General features: G+C 28.4%; 3 protein-coding genes across 5 annotated transcripts; 1 reads left to right on the top strand and 2 right to left on the bottom strand.

Annotated features, from left to right (window-relative positions):
* Nucleotides 1-524: 524 nt before the first annotated feature.
* LOC137827504 (transcription factor MYB15-like) lies at nucleotides 525-2,817 on the bottom strand. The gene is made up of 3 exons (XM_068633665.1): nucleotides 2,538-2,817; nucleotides 1,944-2,073; nucleotides 525-1,302 (listed from the first exon to the last, which is right to left on the bottom strand). Exons 1-3 carry the CDS (start codon nucleotides 2,668-2,670, stop codon nucleotides 801-803), a joined length of 765 nt encoding a protein of 254 aa, XP_068489766.1. The 5' UTR covers nucleotides 2,671-2,817; the 3' UTR covers nucleotides 525-800.
* Nucleotides 2,818-12,051: 9,234 nt separating this feature from the next.
* On the top strand, nucleotides 12,052-17,619 carry LOC137827496 (cryptochrome-1-like). 3 transcript variants are annotated; one of them, XM_068633656.1, is made up of 6 exons: nucleotides 12,052-13,207; nucleotides 13,714-13,935; nucleotides 14,450-15,156; nucleotides 15,776-16,409; nucleotides 16,838-16,874; nucleotides 17,469-17,619. In XM_068633656.1, the coding sequence occupies exons 1-5, from the start codon at nucleotides 12,898-12,900 to the stop codon at nucleotides 16,852-16,854; spliced, it is 1,890 nt and encodes a 629-aa protein (XP_068489757.1). In that variant the 5' UTR covers nucleotides 12,052-12,897; the 3' UTR covers nucleotides 16,855-16,874; nucleotides 17,469-17,619. The 3 variants fall into 3 exon arrangements, with proteins under 3 accessions (XP_068489757.1, XP_068489756.1, XP_068489758.1); XM_068633657.1 differs by lacking the exon at nucleotides 17,469-17,619 and having other exon boundaries at nucleotides 12,085-13,207; nucleotides 14,450-14,619; nucleotides 14,713-15,156; nucleotides 16,838-17,028; XM_068633655.1 differs by lacking the exon at nucleotides 17,469-17,619 and having other exon boundaries at nucleotides 16,838-17,028.
* A 258-nt stretch (nucleotides 17,620-17,877) lies between these two features.
* Nucleotides 17,878-23,195, bottom strand: LOC137827497 (probable inorganic phosphate transporter 1-3). The gene is made up of 4 exons (XM_068633658.1): nucleotides 23,101-23,195; nucleotides 22,784-22,967; nucleotides 19,308-20,374; nucleotides 17,878-18,713 (listed from the first exon to the last, which is right to left on the bottom strand). The coding sequence occupies exons 3-4, from the start codon at nucleotides 20,322-20,324 to the stop codon at nucleotides 18,135-18,137; spliced, it is 1,596 nt and encodes a 531-aa protein (XP_068489759.1). The 5' UTR covers nucleotides 20,325-20,374; nucleotides 22,784-22,967; nucleotides 23,101-23,195; the 3' UTR covers nucleotides 17,878-18,134.
* Between the last annotated feature and the right edge of the window lie 2,051 nt (nucleotides 23,196-25,246).

The following is a 25,246-nucleotide window of genomic DNA, read 5'->3' as shown; positions in this document are numbered from 1 at the left end:
TGTCATTTATTTAGTATTTAATGTTTATTTTATTTTAAGTGCGATATCGATGTGTGGCCAAGCACAAAGCAATAACACTATTTACAAATATGTGTAGTGTTCATTTTGATACTTTTCCTAATATTGTCAAATTTACAAATCAGTCATAAACATTAAATAACTTGAAAAGCTAAATTACTCTCTATGGAATGAATCTGAGTTTACAAAACTCTTTTCCCCCCTTTACTTTTATGTATACGAATCTTATTCTTATCTATAACTACCAACATATTTTACTCTTTTATCTTATTTCAAATGAAATGATCATCAAATTTATCTTTCAATAAATAGAAATTCATTTATTTTAAGCATCCTTGGGTGACAAAATTTACTTTTCAAAGCAGCCAAAAGTGCCTTGCAAGTTGCAACTATGTACAAGTTCATGGTGGACCACTTCAAATTTAAACATGAGTGAAGTGATGCTCTCAAAGAAAAATCCAAACAAAGACAAGCAGAAAGAATAAACAACAAAACACAAAGAGAAGTAAAAAAATTTGAATACTCCATTTCATAATTTATTGCCATTACAATTTGAATAGCTCTAACCTAATGAAACATTCTTAAACAAAAAATGAGAGTATTGCACAATATACATAAAACAAAGTCAGTGGTTTTTGTCCATTTTTTATGCTACTTTCTTTTGTCAATGAATGACTCTAGCTCTCTTATATAATAATTTGAAACAGTCAGATTTAATTTGCTAATATAATTATTATTTTTCTACCTGCCAAATTTAATAATACCCTTTGATGAAAAAATGATCAAAAATCAGGCAATTCTATTGACTCTCCTGATCTGATGAATATGTCATACCAAAAATCCATTCCATCATCAAAGTTTGAACCATTATAGCCAAAACTGTGTTGTTGGAAGGTTTCCACTGAATCAAATTGGTATTGGTGGTGATCATTTGAAACTGTCCAAGAATTTGATGATGGCATCACTGTTTCCTCTGACCAAAAGCTTTCATCAATTGGAGGCATGGTTATCTCCTCAGACTCTGTGTCTTCACTCTTGATCATGGTGGTGTTGTTCATGTCACTGAATGATGAAAATTCACTGGAAGAAGTTGTGCTTGGTGATGATGATGATGTGGGTTCTGATTGAGTTAGGGTGCTGGAATTGGAATCAGATCGTTTGATTTTTGGATTGGAAACCCTTTTGGGTTCTGAATTCAGCAGCTTCTTCTTCAAGTGAGTGTGCCACACATTTTTAATTTCATTGTCTGTTCTTCCTGGTAGTTTTGCTGCTATTGCTGACCACCTGAAAACAAAACAAGGATTTTAATAATGTTCTTAGATATGCATCAGATTCTGGTTTCAGTTTTTAGGTTAAAGTGATTCACAAAAAAAACAAAGTTATATAAATATAGTTATTTATTTGCATGTGCGTGTCAAATTAATGTATTTTTTATTTATTTAAAATTATGTTAAAATTGTATTAGAATGATAAAGAATTTAATAAATATTTTTTGAATTAGACATTTTATCAATACGTGTTCTACGAGTGTCATAAAATGTCCTACGAGAGTCATAAAGTGTTCTACAAGTATAGTGTCCGATACGTGTACCCATAAACACACGGTTTAAGATAAGCTTATATTCATTTATTGAGTGATGTTTTTACCTATATTATAATAAGTAGTGAATGGACCCAATTCCTTTATAATTTTATAATTAACATCAATGTTGTTTGCCCCACCACTAAATCTTGATTACATTTAAAAGAAATCAAGGAAGAGATAAGAACCAAAAAATTAAAAGCCAAATTCACTTTCAGAATCACACATTGTAATAATTTCAGAAAATTAAACCAATTATATCATTGTTATTATTGAACTTAGTTCCATGAAGGAAAAAAAAAATATGATGAATGGCATTAATCTGAGGAAGAAATGAAGTTACCTATTTCCCAGCAACTCATGCATCTTGATGATAATATCTTCTTCTTCACTTGAGAAATTTCCTCTTTTGATGTCTGGTTTCAAGTAGTTAATCCATCGCAGTCTGCAACTCTTTCCACACCTCAATAGCCCTGAGAATGATGCCAAAAAACCCAGAACAATAGAATCAATAAACAGGATAAAAATCATTACACAAAAATCACTAAACAGAAACCAATTTTAGAGAAAAAAAAATAGTTAGTTACTATATTGACTAAATTAGATACTATTTTAGAGATTAAAAAATTATTAATTTCTATTATTGATAAATAGTTTTTAAATTAGTATCAAATTAGCTATCAAAGTTTTTACTACTAAATTTTTAATTTAAATAATTAGTAACTAAAATCTTGATACCAATTTAGAAATTATTTATCAATAAAAAACTAATTTAAAAAACAAGATTTTTTTTAGTTTATAAAAATAGTATCTAATTTAGTTAATGTAACAACTGATTATTTTTCGTCTCTAAAATTGGTTTTTGTTTAATGATTTTCTTGTAATGAACGAAGAACTTGAGCTGAAATGAAACATGGATGAGAAATGAATGAAGTACCTGCAAGCTTTGGAAGGGCACGCCAGTTTCCATGGCCATGTTTTTGGATGTATGAGATTAGGGTTTGATCTTCCTCTTGGGTCCAAGGACCCTTCTTCAATCCCATCTTTTCACAACAAGGAGCTCTAACCATCTTCAAAACTAATCAAGTTCTGATTTGGTTTTACTCTTCTGTGTGTGAAGTTTATCTGTGTTTGAAGTTTGTGTTGGAGAATATGGTATTTATACATGGTTGGATATTGAGCACGCCACTGTGAGGAGCCAGAATGGTCCAACACAAACCATTTTCATATTCAAACCATTCACCCTTTTGCACCTTCCACGAAATCGACCACCTTTCACTTTCTCTCTCTCTCTCTCTTTCTCTCTACACACTAAATCAAACAAAATTCTCTATAAGTATTATTAAAATACATGTAATTTTCTGTGTTTCTAGTTTTATATATATGAGATAAGAGAAAAAAGAAATATATTTTATCAAGAATTATTACTCACTTAAACTATTATATTTATAAAAAATAAAAAATAATAAAAACGGATAAAACAATTATGATTTATAGTTATAATGAATAGAGTAATTATAACTGATAAAACAGTTACATGGAATTGAAAATCTAAAATATTATATGACATGATATTTATCATTTAATATAATATAGAGTTCAAAAGTCACACATAAATCATAGTTAACTCTTTTCACTAATTAAACACATTTTATAAGAATTGTTTTTGGATAAAAATGCATAGTAATTGATAATATATAACAATATTATCTTAATATATTTGAAATAAGAATATTTATCCTGTATAATTTTTTAAATTTAATTATGAAAAGTGAGAGTGGAAAAATAGAAAATAAAATTGTTTGAATTAAATAAATAAATAAATAGAAAGTATTATTTATTATTTTAACTATTTATTTTATTATAATAAAAATAAATAAGTATTAACAACACAAAAAGATAACTTATTATATATATATATAATACTACAAGAATCATTAAATAAAAATCAATTTAAAAAAAAATTAATCAATTTAAATACTATTTTAAATATTAAAATAATTATTAATATTTAAAGTACTTTCTTTTAATAATAAAATTTTTAAATTAATTTCTAAATTAGATAATATTTTAAAAATTAAAGTAATCATGAATATCTAAAATAGTTTCTTTTAATTGCCAATTATTTTAGATTAAAAAATTAATAAATAATTAAATAATTAACAATTTAAAAACTAATTAATAAATTTATTAATAATAAAAAATATTTTTGGATATTAATAATTTTTAGTTTTTAAAATACTATCTAATTTAGTTAATATAGTAATTAATTATTTTTTGTCTATGAAATTAGTTTTTATTTAATATTTTTTTAGGATAAAATATGTAAAAATTAATAAAACATTCACAAATTAATTATTTTGTTCCAAAAATGTTATATACATGTATTCTTTATTATTTTTTGTGCTTTTTACGTTTTTGTACCTCATATTTTTATGTTTTTAATTTTTGTCTTTATATACAAACACACTTAATTTTACATTCTAAAACGGTAATGGAGTATATTTTGATATTTGTTGTTGACTTTGATCGGAATTCTTGAAAATATTTTATTTGAGATGTGAAATGTCTTATTTCCAACACCACAAAGTATATTTTTATATTGATTAAAATATTCCCAAATTATATTATAAAAATAAAATAAATTTTTATTTTAGAAAACCAGTTAATTACGAATTTTGTAGGATTTTTAGATTTGTTGTTTAAGTGATAGTTTGAAAATTGGGTTGAATATTATAGTTTAAAGGTCTCTCTGTGTTTGATTGCAAGTGACATTTATTGTGCGGATTCATTTCATCATTTAAAAGTCTAAAATGTTACATCTACTTTAATACAATCATGCTATCTTTTCTATATATACATTCAATTTTTAGACTTTAACTTGCTTCTATTATTTTCATCAAAGTTTTTTAATATTCTTAATTAATTAATTCAAAATCATGACAAGATATCATATGAATTGTTATAAAAAATAATAAACTGAGATGTTAAAATTGTTTTGATATGGCCAAAATATATATAGTATCACATTAATTAGAGTCGATGTTAAAAACAATTTAAATACATATTTTTTTTCTTAATCCACTGAGGTGACTTTTAAGGATAAAACTGTAATGGAGTATCGACTTTCAAATTGTTAAGGATATCAGATGAATTGTTATAAAAGATAAAAAAAACTCATTAGTTTATAATTGTTCCGAAATAGTCAAAATATAGTCTCATATTGCTTAGGAGACGAGATCAAAGACAATTTAAATACATTTTTTTTTCCTTAATCCACTGAGATGACTTTTAAGGACAAACTGTGACGGAGTATCAACTTTCAAAGTAGACAATACCTCAAATGCGGTGATTGACCTAACAATGTTATCTCTTAGACTGAAAAGCAAAACCATGTTAAATCATGTGTTGTTTATTTTTTGCACGCTAAAAAAATCTTTAATTTACTTTTTATATTACTCTTTCGAAATTATAGACTTACATTATAACCCTTACATTATAGCCCTTCCATGTACAAACTTTCACTACAAGAATTTATTTATGTAAACTACTAATATTTACCTACAAATTTAAATTTTTATATACATTTTAATTGATGTATAAATACTTATCTGACTTATATATATAAATGTGTACTTTCTACTGCTTTATTCATGAACAAAAATAAATTAATTTTCAACCAAATATTCATATAATACTTAGTAAAAAAATAAAAATAATTAGTTATGAAATGCATCATTTTTTATATGATTGCCTTTATATAGTTTTAAAATTAAATTGACCTTATTTATTTTTTAGACAAATAAATAAATTGAAATATTTGATAAATGTATCGACACTCATAACAAAACTATTTAAACCTATTTTTTAAAAAATAATAAAAGAAGAGAGCATGGACAGAATGAAACAGCTTTTGTTGAATGTTTTGCTTTATCCATGCATCAGACAGAAACGACAGCCTTGCACTCTTAGATATTAAGCCAATCTTGAATTCAAGTGCCTTCATTTCTGCTTCCATTATTATATATTTTTTTCTAAAATTCCGAAATGCATATTTTATTTATTTATTTTGAGATTGGAAAATATATAAATGATTACTAATGGAGTGAAATTTGATATAAATAAAAGAAATGTATATGCTGATAACTTTGATAACTTAGACTTTATTCATACACAGTATTTTTTGTATTGGTATAATAGGTTTTATCTAGTGTTTTTTTTAGACTTTTTTTATTAATATGTATAAATTAACTATGTACCGTTTTGTTAATAAATGGATTTTAGTCTAATTTTACCATATTTTTTTAATAATATTTTTTCATATGGTAGCAGATGATTGTTGTTATCTGATATGTCAAGTCTCATAATAATATCTAACTGAGTTTTTATAAAAAAAAAAATGTATCATTTAATAATGGTAAGGTTTATAATTTAGGGTTTAAACTAAAATCACACTTGGTGAAAAATACAGCTTGTCTAATTTTAAAATAATTTTTTTTTGTCAATTTTAGCAAATATTAAATAAAATTATATTATTTATAAAAGACCCTACAAGTTGGCCATTTGCATTTTACAGCCTCGTTGAGACCAAATTCTTTAAAAACATTTAAAAATAAATATTTGACATGCCAAAGATTTGCACAGCTGAGTATGAGAAGCTATTTTGTAGTTTTTTTGCCGTCAAGAGTACTTTTTATGACCTTGTGTTGCCATGCATTGATTAATATTGTTTTTTGCCCACCATTTTTTAGAATTGCATCAACTTGAACTATTATAATCTGCTTTTAATGCAACTTTGTATAGTTTAAAATTATTTTTTTAACCTTATTAAGAATAATATTGATAGGAAAGTTTATACAAGCATGAACTATGATCATGAATATAATATGTTACTCAAGAAAGGAATTTAAAACTTAATAAACAACAATAAATTCACCAACCATAGACATGTTTTTATTACATTTCAAAGTACCAATGTCAATCTTACATTAATTAAAAATAAGGAAATTGAAAATATTATAAAAAAATACTTACAACTAACATTTGAAAATGATATTATAATTTTTTATAAATTATTTATAGTATCAAGTTTGTACGGTGTCTTTAAATAACCTAGCGGTCAAAATATAGTATCACATTACTTAAAAGTCGAGGTCAATAATAGTTTAAATACAAATTTTTCATTTAACCTATAAAAACGTCTTTTAAAAACAAAATCGTAACGAAATATCGATCTTCAAAACGGATACATCAAATGCGGTGATTGACACAAATCGAAACACTAACTATTTATGGAAAAACGGGAATAAAACATGATACAAATTATAGGAATTAAAATTAAAATTAATTATTTTCCATATAAATTTCATTATTTTGATCTCAATACATGCCAACCAAATAAATAAAAATGAGATTAATATATTTAGTGACACTCTCAATAAAAGAAAGTATCACTAATTAGTAAAACGTTGAAGGACATATTACTAATATTTTTCAACTAAAAATAGAAGGGTAATAGAAAGAGTAGTTTAGTTTTAGTTTAAATATGGCATGTTGGGTGATTTCTTTACTTAATTAAAAATTAAATATATATTTTGTCTCTTTGAAACAAGTCAATTTTGATTTTAACGTTTACAAAATATCTCTTAAATTTTCAGTTTCCATCTCTCAAAAGTGATGTAATCGTTGTTTTTTATTTCTATGATTACGCGACTTTGTTAATTGCTTATATATTTAATAGAAAATAATCCTACAATTCCAAACAAAACATATCAGTCTTTGTAATACTATATATTAATATTTCACACTTTTAATTTTTTATCTCTAAAAATGAGTAGTGTTGTTTATTACCTTAAAAAAAACTTTTCCAAGAACAAAATCAAAGTTTATTTATTGTATAGGGATTAAAAATAATATAGTTGCAAATTTTAGAAAGATAAAAAATATATAAAAAATAAAATCATAATCCAACTATTTTATAGAGAATAAAAAGAATATTTAAATCTATTAAAAAAAATATCATTGTAATAAGAATGCGTTTTGAATTTTTTATATTTTATTTAAGTTTATTGCATAACATAAGTATTTGTATTTTATATAAATCGTGAAATAATCTACACTACAAGAAAAACATGAAATAGAAACCAATTTTAGATATAAAAAATAATTAGTTGCTCTAATTAACTACCAAAGTTACTACCAATTATTTAGTTTCTAAATTTGGTAGCAAAAATCTTAGTTGCTAATAGGATACCAATTTAGAAATAATTTAACAATAATAGAGACTAATTTAGAAACAGATATTTTTTTAGTCTCTAAAATGGTATCTAATTTAGTCACTATAACAACTAATTATTTTTTGTCTCTAAAAATTGATTTCTATTTCATGATTGTCTTGTAGTGTTATAAGATTTTTATGATTAGTTTATATTTTTCTATTATCAATATAAGTCTCACATCATTTAGAAGTCGAGATAAAAAAATTCATATATTTATTTTTCTTTCAATTAACTGAAGATTTTTTAAAAATAAAACTATGAGAGAATACTATTTTTAAAACAAACGATATCTCAACTATAATGATTGACTTCACAATTATATAAACTTAAAATGAAATTATTTATTTAACATTTAATTAGTAGCTTTTTGCTATAGATGTTGAACATCGATTAAGCCAAAGTGTGTAGATTGTATCATAGTTTGATGATTATCCTTTTCATTAAAAACTAAGAAAAAGTGAAAAGTTATCTTTGCCTTGACAATGTTTGCCGTTATTGTGGAATTTTTTTGCTGCTTTTTTTCAACATCAATAATTGTCTTTTTTTTTATCAAATCCAATAATTGTGAATAGAGTAATATATAATGGCATGCTGAGAGTGTCTATGAAAAAAAAACCATTTTCATGTTAATAAAAAGTTACAATAAACAAAAGAGAAGGAATAAATAAATTTTGACCATTTTTCCAAGATCTGTAAACAATAAAGAGATTATTTCATGTTGCTTTGCTTTTTCTCCAAAAGATAATGAGATTCCGTGAAAGGGTAAAATAATATTTTGTCGTTAGCTTTTATTTTTTTTTTAAGTGCATGCATCTTGTTGGAATGCTCATAAAATAATATTTTATTTTCAGAATTTTTAATTTAGTCGACCACGTGTATTTGAAAAACAATCAATTTAAAAAATCATTATAAATAAACGTTAGCATGTCTGCTACATAATTTCAAATTATCCAACAATATTTAAACCTGAAGCTATATAACCATGCATATTATTACAAAAACAAGGCACATAATCATAAATATATATAAATATATATGTAAAAAAATAAATAAGCCTTCTTTCCGAATAACATTGTTAGATCTATCAATCATTATATATACGTTGATTGATCTAATAATACTGTTATTACAAAATGAACTTTAAGTCTAACTCAACCTTATAAAATCGGCTCATGGGATGAGGTTTGCACCCAGTTCGTGTGTGGGACAACATATTAGGTGTGGTCCAATAACGACCTAACAAACACTTGCTAGGATAGATTTTAAATGGCTCTGATACCATATTACGAAGTTAACTTTAAGCTTAACTCAAACCCATAAAACCGTCTCATGGGATGAGCACTTATGTACAATGAAATGCCATAATCTCTAGTTGACGTGGGATCTCCAACAACTACCTCTTTCTCTCTCACTTAAATTATAACACTTTAAAAAAAAAAAATTAACAAAACAATGTTTTATTTATCTCTTTTATGTGCATGCATGTGGACTTCGGAAACATGCAGTCACGACTTAGTCATACATGCATGTGGAATTATTCCATGAAGCAACAAGTTCTACCCATCATTTTCAATCTCTATCTATATATAATATATATAATATGATTCAATAATTTTTTAATAAAACTAAATCCTAATAATAATTATTTTTGTTTTGGTCAGCAAAAAATACTTTTAAGAATGTTTATATAATTTCTCTAAGCTGAAAGAGTAATGTATTAATTTTAGTAACTTTTTTAATCTATTTCCATATTAAATGTTTTGACAAGAGTAACACGTATTTTTTTATAAAAAAAAAAATACAAGATTTATAGAAAAAATTAATATTAATATTTTTTTATAATTTTTAACTATTTCTTATATATATGTTTAGTCTTTATTTTGTGTTTTTTTATTTTAGTATTTATTAACTCTTTTATTTTACATTGTCTCTTTAGCTACCTAGAAGGAATGTTATATATATTCAGACTCTTTGTGTTTGAATGAATGAAGGAGAAAAAAAATATTCCTTCTCATATTCTTTCTCTTCCTTTCTTTATTTATAAATTTAGTTAATTCAACTTGAAAATGTTAAACTTTCACTTTTTTTAAGCATGTTTTGGTGGAAATTTTGGTCAAAAATCATTTTAAAAAAACGTTTTATGTTATTTTAAAAAAAAAAAAATGAAAAACATATTTTTCTAGTCTTAGACCCAAGAAAACTATAACATTTTCGACAAAAAAAAACTGAGTGAAAGTTAAAGATTTGAATTATATGATGAATCCACCTGCACCTTCAGTGTGATATTCATGTTCATGCAACCAATGGTATTACAAAACCCTTCAACATCATAATTAGCTTTGATTTGTCAACTACAGACAAATTCTGGGAAAAGAGGGAAGAAGATGAGGCTTGCATGAACAAAGTTGAGTTTGTTAATAGCACTATTCAAACATATTATTCCAACTTTATTCTACTTGCTCAACTACAATTCATATTTGGATTTTTCTCTAAGAAACAATTTCGTCCAACACACTACTACCTCTTAGAGTTTCTTACTTGCTTGTTCAAGAAGGTACACTTCTACTTAGTCAAAAATAAATAAATACTAAAATGAATGTATTTTAAAAAATTTACTCATTATCAATATTTTTTTAGTTTATAAAATGATATATAATACAACTTAGTCAATATATAATGATTAATTAGTTTTAATTTTTAAATTAATTTTTATTTAATAATTTTCTTGTAGTGTTAACACTGCTAGAAAATCATTAAATAGAGACTAATTTTAAAGACAAAAAATTATTAATTTTTATATTGACTATATTAAATACTATTTTAGAGATTAAAAAAATTATAGATATCTAAATTAGTTTCTATTATTGATAAATAATTTTTAAATTGGTATTTAATTAGTTACCTAAGTTTTAACTATCAATTATTTAAATTTTAGAGTTAGTATCTAAAAACTTATATCTAATTAGATATCAATTTAAAAATTATTTAATACATATTTTTAGTGGACATAACCAATTTTTAGTGTACAAGAAGGATGAAAAGGTATTTTCACGTATATGGAGTGACGAAAAACTCTATGGAGGTGCAGGAAGAAACAATCTATCTTCTATGTTCTTTGGGCCTTCTTTTTCACCCAATTCAAGTCCAATTAAATTGGGCCATCATTTCCCATGTTAAATACTTTCTTCTCCCATGTATATAACTTTCTCGGTTCTCAAAAAGTATAATTTTTCTTAAAACAATAGTTTTTGGATATAAGAATTGGAAATATAAAATTACCTAATACAAAAACTGATACAACTCATCTTCTACTAAATTATATATTTTTTTTTATTTTTTTATTTTTACTAAATATACTTATACTGTTATATAAACATTTTCTCTCTCTTTTTTAAACCAAACAAAAGAAAATGATTTTTTATTCTTCTATTAAATAATATAAAAATCATATCACTTCTACTGTTTTAGGAAATTAAATGAAACATGAGTTGTGCCTGCGGCGCATTACGACCAAAGTCCTTCAATGTGATATAGCACACGTGATCCACAAACTTAGACTTTGTGGGATCTCACTCAATTACGAGAAACATTGACACGAACATTAATTAATAAGAACTTATTTTTTATTATTTTAATTATAATAAAAATTTATAAAATAAATTTAAATTTTTAAAAAATTAATATAGTTATTATTTTTTAAATTGTATTAGAATCGTATTAAAGAAATAATAATTATCAAATTATATGCAATTATTTCACGATATTGTACCCAATTATATACAATTAATTTAATAATTATAAAATCTCATGATTAATATTTTTGGGAGAGAAACTCCCTATATATTTCTTATACATAAAGTGATGTAATATACACATAAGAGAATAAGAAACATCTCTTCTTCTTACCATTTTTTATCATTTTTTTACATGCTACGAGAGCCATTTTCGAGCCTATCCTAGCGAGTATTTGTTGGGCTTATCAGGCCACCCGCCATCGGGCCGTTATCGGACCATCCATAACATATATCTTCACGCACAAGTTGGTAGCCTCGACGCAGGTGTGTGTTGGAAATTCCACATCAACTAGAGATTAGAGTCTTTCATAATATATAAGTGGGTGCAAACCTCACCTTATTGAACCGGTTGTATGAGGTTGAGTTAGGCTTAAAGCCCACACATAAACCTCATATCCTCACCTTACAATTTATGGAAAAAGACAATTTCATGATTCAATCACTTTTGACTTTATTATGCCAATCCACATTACAGTCTACCTCACTAGGTAAGCCTAATTCATACTAAATTCGGTTTGATTTTGTCTTTCAATGACCCTTCAGCAAAACTTCATGATGGGTTGGTAAACGCTGAACATCTACCTCATAAGTTTTGAAATTTAAGAGTTTTTATGAACAGCTAATCTTTTTCAGCTCCATGGTTTCTGATTATGCAGTCTTTCTTGTTTTGTTGTTCATGATTTTGAGGTGAACCGTGCCTTACATGCCCCAGAACCTTCTTATTCATCTTTAGTCTCTTTTGGTTGATAATTGGAGATTTCCCATTTACACGTTTTTATCATTGGTGGGGTTTAGAATTTAGATTGATGAGTGTGTGAGACATGTGGGGAAATGTTTCTGAGTTGGGTTTAGGTTGCATGGCATACAGAAAACAAAGAGGCAAAGAAAGTTGGAATTGAAGATTAGATAAGATAATCAAGCTGTTGGTCTGATATCTTGAAAGTCAAGTCCTTTTTGACAGTGATTTGAGCCTCTCTGGTGCTGGTTTTGATGCTATAAATAGCTTTGTGTTATTGAGAAAATTCCAGATCGAAGGTCTTATAGCCAGTGCCAGGGTCTTCAGCTGCTCTGTGTTGTGTTGTGCTGGTAAGAATATTCAATAGGAAACCATAAAGTTTTGAAGGTGAGCCCTTTGCTTGTTTGTGTGTAGAAGGAATTTTAAGGTGAAGTAGTTGTAGCTTGATGAGGGTTAAGGCTTTGGCATGTGAAATCTAGGGAATCCTTTATGGGTAGGAGCAAGACTATTGTTTGGTTTAGGAGGGACCTTAGAATTGAGGACAATCCTGCATTAGCTGCTGCTGCTAGGGAAGGTTCTGTCTTCCCTGTCTATATTTGGTGCCCTAAAGATGAAGGGCAGTTTTATCCGGGCAGAGTGTCAAGGTGGTGGCTGAAACAGTCTCTTGCTCAGTTGGATAATTCGTTGAAATCACTTGGAGCTGAACTTGTGCTGATCAAAACTGATAGTACTCTTGAGGCTCTTTTGGAATGTGCAAATGCAATTCAAGCAACAAAAGTAGTGTTCAACCATCTCTATGGTAAGTGTTGCTGTCCAACAAGATATAGCTTTTTACAGAATTACTTTGTTTGTTTAAGGTTCTAGCCATATTAGTATTGCTTCATAGTATTATGTATTTTTTATGTTGTTAAAATATCTGAAATCCCAAAAGTTGAGGAAGCAAGTAGATTTCTATTAAAATATTTGATACCCCAAAAGTTGAGGAAGCAAGTAGGTTCTATTAAAAAAATTGATGGTGCTTTGACTTAATTGGAAGGTGGGATTCGTTTTGAATGTTTGCTTTGTCTTTTCGATTGAGCTATAAAAACCACCAAGTTGTGCATGTGACTAACATTACTTTTGTGCTTAAAATATTTGTGCAATGCCTTTCAACTTTTGAATAATTTATTAGTGCAAATGAAGAATTCTATTTTTCTTGTCAATGCCACTAGTGAGGGGTGCTTCATACTGAGAAAGAAAAAAAAACATTATGATCTATCTCTTCTAAGTTAAATGCAAGATATATGATCACTATTCTTTTGTCAGATCCAGTTTCTCTTGTTCGTGATCACAGCATCAAAGAAAAACTAGTGGAACATGGTATAAAGGTGCAAAGCTACAATGGAGATTTGTTGTTTGAGCCATGGAATATATATGACGAGAGTGGACATGCTTTTACAGCTTTTGATCCCTTTTGGAACAAATGTTTGCATATGCAAATGCAAGCTATTTCATCTATTCCTTCTTGTCAACTAATCCTAGCTGAAGGTACCACTTCAATCAAGCTACTGTGATTTTATTGTTTCTTGACAATATAATAATTAATATCAGGATTTCATCAGAGTTTATATATTAAAATCAATGAGAACATATAATAACTGCTTGTGACAACTAGCCGTCTTTGTAGCAAAAAGATGTTTTTCATGGCTGGTTCAAAAGAATTTGTTCCTTATTTTTATAATCATAATAAAAATTTATACAATAAGTTTGAGTTTCTAAAAAATTAATATATTTCTTTTTTTTTTAAATTATGTTAGAATCGTGCTAGAATTGTCAGAAATCCAACAAATATTTATTGAATTGGACACTTCACCGACACCTGTCTTACGAGTGTCGATGTCCTGATACGTGTGTTCGAGCCTCATAGCTAGCAGCTAAGTGATGATGCTTTTCTGTTACTATACCATTCTGTCTAGATATTGAAATATAATTGTACACATGAAACACTAGAACTACAAAAAAAGTTTCAGATGAGAATTTGCTTCTCTTCTGTTAATGACAGGAAAAGTTGGGAAATCTTCAATTGAACAACTGGGTCTTGAGGATGAATCAGAGAAATCCAGCAATGCATTGTTAGGAAGAGCATGGTGTCCAGGTTGGAGCAAAACTGACAAGGCTTTAACAGAATTTGTTGAACATCACCTACTTCACTACTCCAAAAACAGGTTAAAGGTTGGTGGGGATTCCACTTCACTCTTGTCACCATATATTCATTTTGGAGAACTCAGTGTGAGGAAAGTTTTTCATTTGGCACGTACCAAGCAGATATTATGGGCAAACGAAGGAAACAGTGCTGGTGAAGAGAGTGTAACTCTTTTTCTCAGGGCTATTGGACTTAGAGAGTACTCACGTTATCTTTGTTTCAATTTCCCATTCACATTGGAGAAGCCACTGCTTGGGAACTTGACATATTTTCCTTGGGAAACTGATCCTGCTAACTTTAAGGCTTGGAGACAAGGTAGAACTGGTTATCCTCTAGTTGATGCAGGAATGAGAGAACTATGGGCAACAGGGTGGATACACAACAAAATAAGAGTCATAGTTTCTAGCTTTGCAGTGAAAATGTTGCTCATACCATGGAGATGGGGAATGAAATACTTCTGGGACACACTTTTGGATGCAGACCTTGAAAGTGATATCTTGGGCTGGCAGTATATCTCAGGTTGCTTACCTGATGGGCACAAGCTTGAGCGCTTGGATGATCCTGCGGTATGTCATGTTTTCTTGTAAATTTTTAATATTTTCTTTGTGATAGCAGTAGGATCCAATCATTTGACATTCATAATTTATATTTTGTTAAAGATCCTACATCGACAAGAGATTAGAACATTTCTTAGTATATAAGTGAATGCAAACCTCACCTTATAAGTTGGTTTTATAAGGTTGAGTTCGGCTTAAAGTTTACTTTTTATGCTTGTATGATCAACACAATCTATATAATATATCAGAATTTGTTGTTGTATTTGATTTTGCTGAAGTGAAGTTTCTTTCCTTTTTTTTTTCTACTTTACTTTGTTTTCTTACTTCCTCATGTGTCACCATTCAAAATCTGAGTTTGACTAGACAAATTGCTTCCTAGATTTATTTGGTCCTAGTGGAAGTAAAGATTTTAATTCAGATTTTCTTTAATGCATTTGGTATCTGTAGAAATTTATCTGTTCATATTTACTTACAAATTTTTGAAGTGACTATATCTGGTTTTATAATAAGATAACAAGATCCTGTTTTGTAACAAGGAGAAAATGGTACTCACTCAAGGCATTGGAAAATCCTAACACATTACAGCTTGCACTAGAACTTCTCTAATTTCTTATCACTTTGGGAACAGATTCATGGGGCTAAATTTGATCCAGAAGGAGAATATGTACGTCAATGGCTGCCTGAGTTGGCAAGAATGCCAGCTGAGTGGATTCACCATCCTTGGAATGCACCCTTTACTGTGCTAAGAGCATCGGGAGTTGAGTTGGGAGAAAACTATCCAAAACCAATCATTGACATAGATATGGCAAGACAACAATTGACAGAAGCTATTTTCAAGATGTGGGAAAATGAGGCAGCTTCAAAAGGGTCTGGCTCAGAAGGAGGACATGAAGTTGTTGATGAAAGTGAAAATTTGGCCATTCCAAAAGTTTTCTTGAAGGACAAGGCTCCACCTGCCACTTCTTCATCTAATGATCAGAAGGTGCCAACACTTCACCACCCCCAGAGTGATCCTCCTAGTAGAAAGAGATTAAAATGTATGGCAGAGATCAATCAGAAGCAGAATGGTTCACAAAATCTTAGCAAGGATACTGGAGTGTCAGGCATTGATCGAGAGGTTTCCTCCACAGCTGAATCTTCTTGCATGAGGCAGAGTTCAAGCACTTATTCATTCTCTGTCCCTCAACAGTGTTCCTCATCTTCCAATATGAGGTGCTCATGGCAAGATCAGCTGGACATGGAAACTAGTTCAAGCAAAGATGGTAAGTATAAGTATATATGCAAGGATCTAAGGAGTTCCTTGGGAACGTTGAGTACACCACTACATGTTTTCACTTAAAAAAACAAATATTAAAAGAAATTGTGATGCTTTCACTACTAAATCTCAACTCTCAGTTTCTTAACCAGTATCATGAAGATACCAGTGATTAGTATTATGTATATATTGTTTCTTGCCGATAAAAAAAAACCAGTGATTAGTATTTGTGATGTTTTCAAAGGGTAAAAGAAATTAAAAGACAGTTTTAAACAAAGAGAAACTTTAGGACACATGATTCATTGAATAGTGTTGATGCTGCATCAAGTATGTTCAGCAGTTCGTGAAAGCTTCTAAACTATTCGGATTTGTGTTATTTCTTGGGGGAAAATGTTTGTATTGGTATGCTGCTAATAGTTAACAATTGCAATGCAGGAGCTATGGGAGGGTGATGCTGCTTGCAATCATAAATGTAGTGTAAAGTATTAGTTACACTTCTCACTAGGGAAAACCATATTTAAGTTTCATGATGTTTTCAGTCTATATATGTTTAATTTCTTATATCTTCTGTCTCACATTAATATGCATACATGCTTAATTTCAATAAAGGCTTAAAGATCTTGAAATCCAAATAGAATAACATTGGATTGAAACATCAGACAAACATATTTAACCTGATCTCAGGGTAAAAGTATACACCTATCTTATCTCTTCCTTCCTTCTTTACTATGAGTTATGAAATATTGTTAAGTTGTAAGGGTTTATTGGATAAACTTTTCCAGAACAACTTCTGGAAGAAGGAAAAATGAAATGAACTTTCCCATGATAATTTAAAAGTGAAGGATGAGAAATGATTCTCTTGGACAAGATGCATACTCAAACTCAGGATTTTCTTTGTCTACCCAATAGTATAAAGGAGTCAGGTTTGTAGATGGTTTTAATCATCATGGTTATGTGGCTGGCTTATAAGCTAGTGTAGTTATTTAAGATTGTGCTGATATAAGTTATTCTTAAGCATTTGCTTCAGTTGCTAACTTGTTTCTGTTAAATTATGTACCTCTTACAGCTACCCATGATTGGTGTTTGTATAGAAATGTCTTCTCTTACACTGACTATAGGGAAAAAGTGTATAGAGAGCAAGTGTTTCAGCAAATTGGTCATGGAAGAATGGTAAGGTGTGCATATATACAAAGAAATCATTGTGCCCATGAACATATGATTTGTTTAATATAAGTTCATATAGATTAGTTTATGTATAAGTTAATTTATTTTTTTGTAAAAATATGTATTTTTTAATTTTTTTCTTAAAATTTTTATTAGAGAAATTTATCCAAGCAAAAGGAGTCCTCACTTGTTGATGTCCAAGCAAAATTTGTATCAAAAGATGTTAAATATTATTAATAAATTAATATTTTTTAAATACTAAGGCAATTATCAAACATATTAATAAACTTTCTAAAAAGGGAGATTCAAGATTTTGCATTTAAAATGGTGTAATAGTGTATTACACTTTATGTTGTTTCTTCTTATTTTATTTATCCAAAAAAAAAAAGAGGGTTACCAACCTTCAATCTTGAACAAACACAAAACATACAAACTAGCACCCCTAAATCATGTAGCTACTACATAATTAATTTGTGCAAACATATCTCACAACCATAACAAAGTATTAAAATGTACAAATACAACACTAATTTGAACCACTTTGTTGAACACAAACTTAAAACTTGAATCAAACAGGAACTGTAGTAGCAGGCTTAGGATCCTCACTTCCATCATTCTCCCCACTCAACTCTTCAAGTGACTTTCCCTTTGATTCTGGAACCAGCAAGGTGAATACCATTCCAAAGAAGTTGATTACCCCAAGCATAATGAGTGAGTTCTTGATCCCAATCCCTGTAGGGTACCCTGCATCAGTCTTGGAAGGGTCCTTGCTTTGTGCAGCATACAGGAACCCAAATGCTCCCACAATTGCACCAGCCTTTCCTGCAGCAGCAGAGATTCCATGACAAGTTGACCTTAGCCTTGCTGGGAAGATCTCTGCTGGCACAACAAATGTGGTGGAATTTGGACCAAAGTTGGCAAAGAAAAAGGTGAGAGAGTATATCACCACAAACCCAATTCTGTTTGCTTTCTTAGTCCAATGATCATATGGTATAGCCAAAGCAAACATGAACACTGTCATGAAGAAGAACCCCATCAATTGGATAGCAAAACGGCCCATGTGATCAATCAAAAACACTGTGAACCAGTAACCTGGCACCGTACTGCACAATGCTATCAGTGTTTGTGCTCTTGCAATCTTGTATACCTACAACAAAAATTAAAATCAGTGCCAAAACAATTTATATATATACATGATTTTGCTTTCATTTCATGTTTCCCTTTTATTTTATTTACAAACATTTGCATAGGAAATGTTCAAAACTTGGTTTTTCTCGTGCAGATTTTTAAGCAAATGACAATTTTATAATCTAAAAATAGAAACAGAAAGTAAAAATTATGATGAAATATTAAGGAGAAAACTTTAAGCCTAAGTCAACCTCATAAAACTAGTTTATGATGTGAGGTTTGCACCTACTTATATATTATGAAATGCTTTAGTCTCTAGTCGATGTGGTATCTATAACACCCCTCACATTAAGAGTGACAGCTCCTGCTGTGTGGGACAATATATTATGGACGATCCAATAATGGTCCGATAGCGAGTGGTCTGATCAACTCAACAAACACTCGCTAGAATAGACTCAAAAATGACTCTGATACCATATTAAGAAGTGGACTTTAAGCCAACCAGTTTTATGAGGTTAAGTTAAGCTTAAAGTCCACTTCTTAATATGAAAAAAAAGTAAATAGGTCCTAAATTTTGTCACTAGTTCACTAGTTCATTAACTTTATGTATTACCTCATGAATTGCATTCATTTCTTGTGCTGGAGGGATCCACCCAATTGCACTGAAGATGTCCTTTTGGAAAAGATTCTGGCTGTAGAAGGCTATGTCCAACAAGAACCAAGTGGTGGTGGTTCCAACCAAATGCAGGCCATGACGCCTGAGAAATTCCTTGCTGAACAAACCATACCTGTGGCTCTCTTCCTCTGCCAGTTTCTTCACCTTCTCCACTTCAGCTTCAAGCTCCACTTGCAATACCTTAGACATGTCTGAAGCAGCTTGTTTTGCATCCTTGGCCACAAGGGCTGTGTAACGTGCAGTCTCAGGCATTTTCATGCGCCAGTAGTAGGTGATTGCAGCTGGAAGAGCACCAAACATCAAAACTATTCTCCAAACATAGTCAAATGAAGGCACAATGGATCCTTGTGGATCCTGTTCATAAGTGGGAAGCTTGTACTTTTGGTCATATGCATATGCAACAATCAAGGCCACTACTCCACCAGCCAAAATTCCAAACCCCTGCATGGCAAACACTGCTGCAATGAATGCTCCACGAGTCTTTTTGTTGGCGTATTCAGACATGATTGTGGCAGAGAGAGGGTAGTCACCACCAATCCCAAATCCAAGCCAGAACCTGAAGAAGCAGAGTGTGGTCAAGACACCCTTTGGAGTTGAGCCAAAGGAGAAGCCTGAGGCAAGGGAGCACACTACCATGAGCACAAGAGTGAGACCATAGACCCTTTTTCTCCCCAATTTGTCACCAAGCCACCCAAAGAAGAGTTGGCCAGCTAAGGTGCCACAGAGTGCAACACCAGTGACAGAGGCTTGAACTCTTGGAGGAAGACTTCCTGGCTTTGGTGCACCTGGTTCTGTGTAGTAGAGTCTCCCTAACAGCTTGGTAACCAGGGAAATGCAGAAGAGGTCATAGGCATCAGTGAAGAAACCCATTCCTGCTATCACAATTGCTGTGAAGTGGTACCATTGTGTCTTTGCCACATCAAGTGCATTCAACACTCCTAGTTGCCCTGCCATTACTAAAACTTCTTCCCAGTCTTACTTTACAAGAGATGAGTACAAGTTTCCTGCACATGCAAACAAAATATCTTACTATTTCAATTTGTTTCTACTTGGGTAAGAATCAACTTTAACCTTAACTCAAATTCATAAAATCGATTTATAAAATATTACTCACTTATATAATATGAAATGTAATAGTCTAGATCTTCTATAAGCATGAATGATAAAGTATCTCACTTTTCTTTTATATATATATATATATATATATATATATATATATATATATATTAAAAGAATGAAATTTCATTGATATATATTATTTATTTTTCAAAACTCATTATTAAATTAAAATTTCCTTTCACATAATTTATATATAAATTTAAAAATATTTTATGTTTCATTTATATAAATAAAAAGCAGATATAATTACTCTTGTAATCAAAATGTAAATCGTTTTATAATTTTATTATCATTTAATTTTGACATATATAAATTAACCATTAAATCAATAGAATGAAATTTTTATATATAAAATTACAAATAATATAATATTTGATAAAAATTACAAATTACACCCTGCTGTAATTTGATTTGTATATATATAAGAACAAAATAAATTCTAAACCTCCTTAAAATTTAGATTTAATGTTATTTAATCTCATCAAAATGATTTATAATGTGAAAATTATCCTCTTATATATTTTAATCATATCATTAATCAAACATAAAAAATAACAAACTTAATAACATTTTATTATATATATATATATATATATATAAAAGTAAGAAATTCTAATGCAATATTCTTTCTCCTTTATTATCGGAATAAAAATAACACAGTTTTCTTACCAAATATCAAAAGTTTATAGGAATTGACATGGAGAGAAGAAATATATAAAGAAAATATTATGATATTTTCACATTCAATAAATTTTTGCATTCACATTCTATTCATTATTAATTTTTTATAATTTATTGTTCTTTATATTTTTTTAATGACTATATTAGTCCAAAAAATAAGTTGCTCACTAGTTGGTAGAATATCAAAACATAACTTCTGATTAAAAAAATTCACAGCTCACGATGTTGAATATATCTATAATATTAGTAAAAGTCAGAGTTGCAAATATATCCTTGAAAAAAATTATGTAGAGCACCCTTACTTTGATAACATGCTTATATAATAAGATCATCTTTGGAAAGAATAAAGTGATTTAATATTTGATTACAAGAGGAAATTTATGAATACTAATTTTCTATATATTTTTTTATCAGTAAAAAAAATAAATACTAATTTACTATATATGTGCTCTTGAGGGTAGGATATTAAAATGTTACATTCTATTTTTAATATTTGAGCAAAAAATTGTAATGATTTCCCTTATACACACTTATACATAGTTAAAGTATTTTATCATTTCTTAAATGTTAAATTCATGAGAAATAAAGTAGCTATATAATAGTCTTCGTTATATTGAAATAGTAGAATTCACATCACAAATATTAACGATGTGAATTATTTTTATGACTCATTACCCATTTAATCATTAATTCAAAATTGTACGGCTCTTATACTTTATAATTATACCTAATTAATATAATAGAGCATAAAGAGAAAATGGGTACTAAATAACAATCTATAGTGATAGTTTGGAAAAATCTTGCAGCTAATTTTGACCATTGGAAGGGGTTATGTAAGATATGGATAAACTCTTATTTAAAATTTCTAAAAATATTAATATGACAACAACAAAGAAATCAATTTACAAATAGAATATAATATAATTTTAAAATTATTTTATTTTAATAAAAAATATTTAAGGTTACCTATATATATATATATATATATATATATATATCATCACTCATTTAATTTTTTTTAGTGATGATCATATTGAGATAAGTGACTCTTCCTAATTAAGGCAATTATTCTATATGGAGTATTTTGAAAAAAAAAATATTATATATACTTTTGAAATACAGAAAAAAAGGCAAACATGCCTTTTGTTTTTAGTTGCTGATATGTTATCACCCTCAAAAATAAAAACACACACTTCACACATCTTAAAAATTAATATTTTATTATTATTTTTATTATTTTTTAATTTAAAAATATTATTATATTATTATAAACAATGTCAAATGTATTTATTCAATGTTAATAAAAACTTTTGTCTTTGTTTTTATACATTTCTCTCATTTATGGGAGAACTATGTATACTGGTAGCATGTAATGCAAGTGCAGTTAATGTCACTGATGAAAGGTGCAGAGACCAAAATATTACACATATTGAAGATTCTGAGAGTACATATCATGCAGAAATTTAGCAGAACAGAAGCTGGTAGTGATGTGAAAATCACACATTTTGGCTTCTGCTATTGGAACTCTCTTTGAAGTTCCATTTCCTTACATGAAAAGAAAAACAGAAGAATTTTCAACCTAACCAAGAGAGATATATAGAGAGAGCACAAACCTGAAGCAGTGAGAGGTATTTTGCAGAGATGAAGAATATGGCATGGCACTGTGTGCAGCTTCACAAACACACATATATATAGCGTAGTAGCAACCATCCCTAGAATTGAAGGCTTTCAGAGTCAAAAGAATAAACTCAGCATCTACAGCATATGCTTCAGCTTTCACATTCTTCTATGTCAACTCTTCAGAAAACAACATTAAAAAATGTTAGTTTATGTTTTGTCAACCAGGTATTGATCCTACTTGGAGAAAGAAACAACTTAATAATTCATCAACCCTTGTATTAGTTGCAAACCAGTATTTATGTTTCCCCACCTGTTATCACAAATTCAGAAAACAATTTCATAACTGCTTTCACTCACAGTTTGATTATCATTTTTTTCATTCCTCAAATACAACTAATACACTTAATGATAGCCTGCACCAACCTATTATTCTAATACACTTAGAGGAATACACACCTTTTGTAAAAGTCGTAAAAGACAGCAAAAAGATAATATTAGGGTTAAATATGATAGGTATGGTTTAATTAGTTAAAACTTTGATAACTAATTATATACTAGAAACTATTTTATAAATTTTATTAATAATAGAAAATATTTTAGATACTGATATTTTTTTTTCCTCTAAAATAGTATTTAATTTAGTTAATAATATAGTATAATTATTTTTTATCTAAAATTAATTTCTATTTAATGATTTTTTTAGTGTGTGAAGCAAGACAAATTAAAAAAAATATGTGAATTTGTAGAGGTTCAATCTATCTAGAAATTTGGGAACACAAATAGATCCAACATTATTTGCAAAAATGGATGACTCACAAAGATATATTTACCTTGTTGTTAGTTTTTGATTGTTTGAAAATACGATAAGTATATAACTAAGTAATTGTTTATCATTTAGTGTAGGTCTTCTTGGTAGTAACTAGTTGTAACAACACCTAAAGAATTACATAGTAGTGTGATTTTGTTTGCTTCAAAGAAAACTAGTCAAGAAATGAAAAGCTAATTATAAGAATAAATTTAACATTTTTCATTACATTGGACAAGTATAAGTGTATTTATGATTAACATATGTCCTTATTATAATTAGAGTTGTGGCTAGCACAAATATTTTAAATGGAAGGAGCGGAACAAGATCACTACATTCATGTATCTTGAGGTCAGACAACTTTTAATATATATAATAATTATTTGTTTAAAAGTTGCATGAAAATAAATCTTGTCACTGGTTTCTTATTTTAGTGTAACAGGTAAGTTGGTTCATTCAAATATAGCTACTACATCATATACTAACTAGATAAGAGTCATCATTTTAGCGGATATTACATTCTTCTGGATATAGGTAACACATTTCAATATTTACTAGAGTGTATTTTTACTCTTTATGATTATTGCATAATAACATGAGTTAAATGTTTCAAGTCTTCAATGATCATTTTTCATCATCCGAATATGACTCCAACAAATAAAAAATCAATGAACAATCTTCCTTTTCCATGTAGTAGTTAGCTTTTCATGCACTAATCGAAATAAATTTGCATAAGATTTTTATTTATTTTTTATCAGAAAAAACAAATAAATTTGCATAAGATATTATCAAATCTCACATGTTGGATGTTTTTATTTATCCTTATCTAATCCTTATTCTGGTAAGTTTGTTCAACATAGAAATACATTTTTATGTTAAACACTACAAGAAAATCATGAAATATAAACCCATTTGTAGAAACCAAAATAATTAGTTGCAATAGTAACTAAATTAGAGACTATTTTAGAAACTAAAAAGAAATTTGGTTTCTAAATTAGTTTATATTATTATTAAATAGTTTCTAAATTGGTATCTAATTAGCAACCAAAATTTTTGCTACCAAATTTAGAAACTAAATAATTGGTAGTTAAAACCTTAGTTGTTAATTAGATACCAATTTAAAAGCTATTTAAAAATAATAGAAAATAATATAAACTAATTTAGAAACCAATTTTTTGTTTAGTTTCTAAAATGGTCTATTTTTAGTTCCTATTGTAACTAATTATTTTGATCTCTAAAAATTGGTTTCTATTTTATGATTTTCTTGTAGTGAAATATCATGTTTGAGATAAATTTATGTCTTCTACATCCACATCAAATCCCTTACATTAGAATTTGAACTATTTTTCCTTTTGAAATTTAATATTTTTATTATAATGTTATTCTTAAAAGACAGTAGTTCTGTCTTAAGAGATATGTATAAACTATCATCCAACTTTACTCTTACTGCAATTATTTTATGGTTTTTTATTCACATTCCATTCTCCTATAAAATATTCAACATATGTTTGATTTATTTTGGTTTTTTAGTTTTTAAAAATGGTTTTAGTAAATCAATTTTGAATAATTGTTTTTTAGAATAAGTTTTTGGAAAGAAAAACTTCATAGCTTTAGTTTAAAAACAATTCTAAACATGAGAGAATGAAAAATA

This window comes from Phaseolus vulgaris, chromosome 7 (assembly GCF_000499845.2).
Source record: "Phaseolus vulgaris cultivar G19833 chromosome 7, P. vulgaris v2.0, whole genome shotgun sequence".
Classification (NCBI taxonomy): domain Eukaryota; kingdom Viridiplantae; phylum Streptophyta; class Magnoliopsida; order Fabales; family Fabaceae; genus Phaseolus; species Phaseolus vulgaris.
The sequence above is the reverse complement of the archived record's forward strand: the minus strand, read 5'-3'. Positions and strand labels throughout refer to the sequence as shown.